Below are 6,555 nucleotides of genomic sequence, written 5' to 3'. Positions count from 1 at the left end.
TCCTGTGAGTAGACTGATGCGTGCTGCCAGGTCCTGAGAGAAATCCGCTAATCCCGGCCTGAAGACAACAGGACGCACTCTCCATTTGCCTCTCTGGTGCTGTAGCCTGAGGCTCGCCCTTTTGCTGTTCACCTGACCTCTGCTTCACCTGAAGACGTCACAGATCCTCACGAGTGACCAAAGCTTCTCGGTGAGCGGGAACTTCCTGCCTTTAAAGCCTCCTCGGACATTTCTCTGCTGGGTTAGGGAATTAAAAAATGAATTTTTTCATTAAATTAAATGCTCATACAGCCTACTGTCACAGGATTTGTGTGAAATAGCTGCAGGGCTAATATCGACGTTTTGGATGTTAAAGTGCACAAGTCAGATTTCCTGCCCCAGACCCAGAGGAGATGGATGGAGGCGAAACATCAAGGAGAAGGTTTGAGCTCCAGCTCCTCCACATCCATGTTTGTTCAGGTCAGGTGTCCGTCAGGTCTCGTCGATCCCCGAGGTCCTGCGCATGTTCATGAGGTTACAGAAACACCTTTTTGTTTTTACCGTTCTGCTCGTGCTTCCAGTCCCGTGTGGTCACAGCCGAGAAGCTGCTGCTAACCTCGACTTCACTGGGTCTAATTCAGGACGACCCAAGGTCCCTGAAACAGCTCTTCTCATGACTTTAAAGGTGCAGCGTGTAAGAATAAGGTATGATTTCCACAGTGAAATAATCCGTACACAGTCTGTCTCAGTCATGTTGGAAGCAAAGTTTTCCTCAGCCTGCTGCAAGAGTTGTCAGTTTTTGGAGCGATCCAGAACCGCTGATGAACTCAACTGTGGTGTTCTCATTTTAGCGGGAGAATTCCCTCCATTGCTGCCATGTTTTGTATTTTTAGGAGTGATTAGTTGTCTTCTTCTAATTATGGATTTACTTTATCTGTACCTATAATTAAAAATACAGGTCCTCCAAAAAAATTAGCATATTGTGATGAAGTTTATTATTGTCTGTAATGTACTGATAAACATTAGACTTTCATATATATTAGATTCATTACACACAACTGAAGTAGTTCAAGCCTTTTATTGTTTCTAATATTGATGATTTTGGCGTACAGCTCATGAAAACCCAAAACTCCTATCTCAAATAATTAGCATATTTCATCCGACCAATAGAAGAAAAGTGTTTTAATACAAAAAAAGTCAACCTTCAAACAATTATGTTCAGTTATGCACTCGATACTTGGTCGGGAATCCTTTTGCAGAAATGACAGCTTCAATACGGCGTGGCATGGAGGCAACCAGCCTGTGGCACTGCTGAGGTGTTATGGAGGCCCAGGATGCTTCGATAGCGGCCTTAAGCTCATCCAGAGTGTTGGGTCTTGTGTCTCTCAACTTTCTCCTGACAACACCCCACAGGTTCTCTACGGGGTTCACGTCAGGAGAGTTGGCAGGTCAATTGAGCACAGTAACACCATGGTCAGTAAACCATTTACCAGTGGTGTTGGCACTGTGAGCAGGTGCCAGGTCGTGCTGAAAAATGAAATCTTCATCTCCATAAAGCTTTTCAGCAGATGGAAGCATGAAGTGCTCCAACATCTCCTGATAGCTAGCTGCATTGACCCTGCCCTTGATAAAACACAGTGGACCAACACCAGCAGCTGACATGGCGCCCCAGACCATCACTGACTGTGGGTACTTGACATTGGACTTCAGGCATGTTGGCTTTTCCCTCTGCCCAGTCTTCCTCCAGACTCTGGCACCTTGATTTCTGAATGACATGAAAATTTGCTTTCATCCGAAAAAAGTACTTTGGACCACTGAGCAACAGTCCAGTGCTGCTTCTCTGTAACCCAGGTCAGGCGCTTCCGCCGCTGTTTCTGGTTCAAAAGTGGCTTGACCTGGGGAATGTGGCACCTGTAGCCCATTTCCTGCACACGCCGGCTCTGGATGTTTCTACTCCAGACTCAGTCCACTGCTTCCGCAGGCCCCCCATGGTCTGGAATCGGTCCTTCTCCACAATCTTCCTCAGGGTCCGGTCACCTCTTCTGGTTGCGCAGCGTTTTCTGCCACACTTGTTCCTTCCCACAGACTTCCCACTGAGGTGCCTTGATACAGCACTCTGGGAACAGCCTATTCGTTCAGAAATGTCTTTTTGTGTCTTACCCTCTTGCTTGAGGGTGTCAATGATGACCTGTATAAAAACCTAGTTTTGCCCAAATATTTGCAACTAAATGTTATCTAAGACACAAAATCCAGGTAAACACCAAAGAAAGCAACAAAGGATGTCAATGGATCACAGGGAGAAGTGACATCTAGTACTCCGAGATGGATTCACGCTCTCAGATGTGTCCTTTAGGTTTAACATCGCACACCGCTTCTCCCACCGGGTGGGGCCAACCCCACGGCCTTCACAGCCAAGTGTCGAGCTACAACGGCTGAGAGGTTCAAACCAATGTCATGATGGACTCTCATTTGACATGGTGGACTGTAATGAGCCCAAACCATCAACCCTCCACCACTGTACTCAAACTGTATTTTTTTTTAATGAAGTGCCTTCCTGGTCCTGCCCCCCCCCACCCCCCACCCCCGCCCAGACGCTTTGCTTTCCGCCTCCTGGGTCCACTTCCTGAAGACTTGTGGTAGTTTGAGATAAAACAAAACAAACCTAAGCTCCACTGCCATGTTTAGGCAGAAGAGGCTTTTCCACAGTCTGATGTTGTGTTGACACGCACCTGTGTGCTCCAGACCAACACCTGCTGCTACAGGTACGGTCGCAGGTCGGATCTGCAGCTCTTAGCTGATACTTCTCCTCCCACAGAGGCGGACAGAAGGGAATTCCAGATGTAGAGGGCCAGTCTGAGCTGAATAAATTGGCTGAGGAGGAAGAAGTCCGTAAAAGTCTCGCTCTCCAACTCCACACGTCGAAGGGGTTTGACCTGCTCTTCCCTCTGGAGGCCTGGAGGTTTCTCCTTTTTCCGCCCCTTAATTTCCAGCAGAACGAAGTGTGTTTTTCTTCCTCCCATTAGGGGATGATTCAGCGGGTTTGCCGCGGTTTACCCTCAGCAGGATTAGAGCTGGAAGACTTCTTATTATCTTCTGCTGTTTGAACTCTGTCGTCTGTTAGGAAGAGCAGTGGAGCTTAAGACCAAATTAGCCCCTCAGAGCCTTTCGGGTGGCTCGGCTTCTGCCTGGAAACGGTCATAGGAGACGTCTGAAAATGAAGGAATTTGGGAAGCAGGCCGGTTCTGTGGTGCGGCATCTGTGTAGACGGGAGGTCGGAGTGGACGTTGGTTTAATTTCTACAGCAGGACGTAGAAGAGGAGGGCACTGAGGAGGAAAGAGGCTGGAGGTCTGTCAGCTGTGTGCTGACAAGTGACAGGAGATTTATGTTGGGAAGTGATGGGAATGCAGGCGGAGCGAGTGGGGGGACTCGGGAAGCTGCTGAACTACATTCACAGAATAATAAACCTCCCTCTGACTGAAATCAGAGTTGGAGCTTCAGAAACCTCTGAGCAGTTTTAGAAAAGACCGTCAAAGAGATAATCCACCATTTTTAAAGCCGTTCATCATTCCCGTCTCATCTGCTGGGGAATTCTCTGGAACGTTTGGGGACAAAGTTCATATGTTACACCCATTAGCCTTTTGTAGAAGATCAGCGTGAAGATCAGGAGTCGTTTCTCTAAAATATCTCCGTCTTTCCCTTTTATGTTCTCATAAATGTCTAAATCATACTGAACAGTCCTCCGATGATCTTCCTGTTCCAGCTGAACGAACCTGGAGGATTTGTTTAACGAGGTGGTCCGCAGACTCCAGGCAGGACAAGCTTTAATACCTGCAGGAGAAAAACAACTGAACCAAATGAAAGCACAACGTAACTAAAAGTCATTTATTTGTTCTGAACAGGAACGTCGAGGAGCAGCTTTGTTATAAAAATTAACCTTGAAGAAGGTCTTTTGATCAAGTTGATCTGATTTAAGGAAGCAAAACTGTAGAACAGCTGACCAACGTTTGTTTTAAACCTACAGCGCTAATTATTTCTAATGTTTGTCTTTTATTTTTTTTATTGAAAGGCCTTTGTTCAAAGAAATAGAATTTACATCAAGATTGATGAGCTAACGGCTAGTCTGACTGTCTTAAAATGGCTCCAAATGTCCTAAATTTAACATTCAGATGGAAAACTTGTCGAATACGAAAGTTCTGTGTTCCAGACCAATCTGTGGAAGGAGAAAATCAGCGTTTTAGAAGGATCGTGAACATTTTTACACCAGATTTTAAACACAACTTAGACTTAAAGTGTTTTTGTTTTTTAATCCTCGTCCGTGTGCATGGACGTAATTTTGGGGGGGACAGGGGGGACATGTCCCCCCCACTTTTTCCAAAGTCAAGTTTTGACCCCTGCACTTTTTACCATCCAAAAACAATATTACACTATATTAAATTGACACTGGTTGAGCTCTAGGACCAAGCGGAAAGCAACCGTTTGTGTTGAAGCCTGTTTTCCATTAGAACATATTGTAAAGATACCCCCCCCCCCGTGTCCCCCCCCGCTTCTAAAGTGAAAATTACGTTCTCGTCCGTGTGAGGGCCTGAGCCTTCTTTAATCATCAGCTCATTAACTTCAACAAGCCCCTTATCTAGTTAGTCAGAGTCCACTAGAGCGAAACCCAGCAGAAAACGTGCGCCACGGGCATGAAACCAGCAGACGACGCCATCTGAGAGCAGACGCGGTGACAAATAAAAACACTCTGAATGCCAAACATCACCCAAAAAGGCCAGTGTCCAACATGTTTTAGTAGTTTCCCTGCTCAAACACACCTGTTCAGTGGTTGAATCACCAGTCAGGTGTGTCGGAGCATGGACATTAATCAATTTCCCTCTGGGATTAATAAAGTTATTTTGAATTGAATTGACACAACTAAAACGTGCAGCACAGCGGCCCTGCAGGACCAGGATTAGGCATCCCTGCTGCTAAATCTCAAAACCACCCTCTAGTAACGAGACTCCTCAAAAAATGTACTCTACAAGACAAAAAGAGCGAGCAATGGAGATAAATTACAAATCACACAAAAAACACCTAAAAACGGCAACAAAAAGCAACAAGAGATGAAAAGAAATTAAAAAAAGACTAAAAACATCTTTAGAAAACTTCTAGAAGCCCAAAAATAAGACAGAAAATATAAAGGGTGTTTTTTTTAGTTGGAGATGTGACTCTTTTACACTTTGTTTTAATTTTTTAAAGTTTTATTAACAAGAATACAAAAAGTATCTACATTCACACGCCGCTACGAGCGGTGCGGCCGAACACGACGGTTCACTCAGTCATCAGAAGCTGCTGGGGTGAGTCTTCTGTTGGTGAGCGTGGCCAGCTTCTGTTTTCTCTACTCTCTAAAACGTCTGTGTCCCTTTTACGTTTGGCACTTGATGCAGATCGTCTGCGTCTCTGTAGTCCTCAGGATCGGAGGATCGAGCCACATTTGTGTGGACGCACAAACGTCGGAGTCCGGCTGGCACGGCGGTGGAATTGGGAACAACGAAAGAAGGCGACTCGTCGTGTGCTCGGTCCCAGGTGCACCCTGGGTAAAGTCCTGCGCTCCTCCCTCAAACAGAAACATCGAGACAAACGGCTGAAAATGACAAAACTTCACATTAAACACGCTAAAGAGCCACGTGGGCTTGCTCAGCACCGACAGCTCCGCCCACACACGGCTACGTCATGTATGTTACAACAAAATACAGAGCTGGTGTAAATAACAGAAATAAATTCAGCACGCCCCCTGACCCTCCTGCTCCAGGTTTCAGCTCCACCATGTGCCGGTGGCTGCTCTGGCTGGAGGGGCGGAGCTAAACGTGTGCTTTGAAGCCGTTCTTCCACCACGAGGCTCTGAAGTCCTGCCTGGCTCTCCGGGGAGATTTAAATCCGGCTCACGCTGCTGCTGGGGCCACCAGGGCCTCGGAGCTGAGCACATCCTAGCTTCGTCCTCACCTTCCCACGCGTCTGATGAAAAAAAAAAAACGTTTTTCTACCACATTGGAGGACTGTTTGTCTCGAGCACACCGTACATTTCGGCGAGCTTCTTAAAGCGCGGGCCCCAGTCGTTCAGATAGTCGTACTCGTGGTCGGTGTTCGACGCTCCCGATTGGAGCGAGCTGAGCGACTCCGCCACCGATCCTTCCCCTTCGTAGGCATAGGTCTGCAGGGAATCATACGGCGGGGCGCATGGGTCCATGTCAGCCTCCAGAAGCTTGGCCAGGACGTACCCGTGAACGTTGCTGTCGCCGCCGCCTCCCACCACGCACACCTGAGGAACGTAACGGGACAGGCTCTCGATCTCCGGCAGCATGTCCTTTCTCACTTTACCCAGCGGGTGGTGCACCTCCCGGGGGTTCCACATGGCGGCGATGTCGAAGGCCTCGGTGTCCTCCTCGCCCCCGCCTTCATCATCGTAGCGTACAATGTTCTCGTGCACGTTCTCCTCCTCGTCACACAGGTACGGCTTTTTGCGGTGACTCCGGAGGGAAAGCATGAGCAGAATCATCACTGAACAAATGAAACATGGAAGTAAAACTTTAGTTTTAGTT

At 47.4% G+C, this 6,555-nt stretch overlaps 1 protein-coding gene across 3 annotated transcripts in view; it reads right to left on the bottom strand.

Annotated features, from left to right (window-relative positions):
* Window positions 1–5,851: 5,851 nt before the first annotated feature.
* Window positions 5,852–6,555, bottom strand: part of LOC107383089 (cadherin-20) — a 105,479-nt gene continuing 104,775 nt past the window's right edge. For all 3 annotated transcript variants that reach the window (XM_015955514.3, XM_054751920.2, XM_015955515.3), the window contains exon 12: window positions 5,852–6,514. In XM_015955514.3, the coding sequence (XP_015811000.3) occupies window positions 5,997–6,514 (518 nt within the window). In that variant the 3' untranslated portion in view covers window positions 5,852–5,996. The remainder of the gene's footprint in view (window positions 6,515–6,555) is intronic.

This window comes from Nothobranchius furzeri, chromosome 7, assembly GCF_043380555.1.
Source record: "Nothobranchius furzeri strain GRZ-AD chromosome 7, NfurGRZ-RIMD1, whole genome shotgun sequence".
NCBI lineage: Eukaryota > Metazoa > Chordata > Actinopteri > Cyprinodontiformes > Nothobranchiidae > Nothobranchius > Nothobranchius furzeri.
The sequence above is the reverse complement of the archived record's forward strand: the minus strand, read 5'-3'. Positions and strand labels throughout refer to the sequence as shown.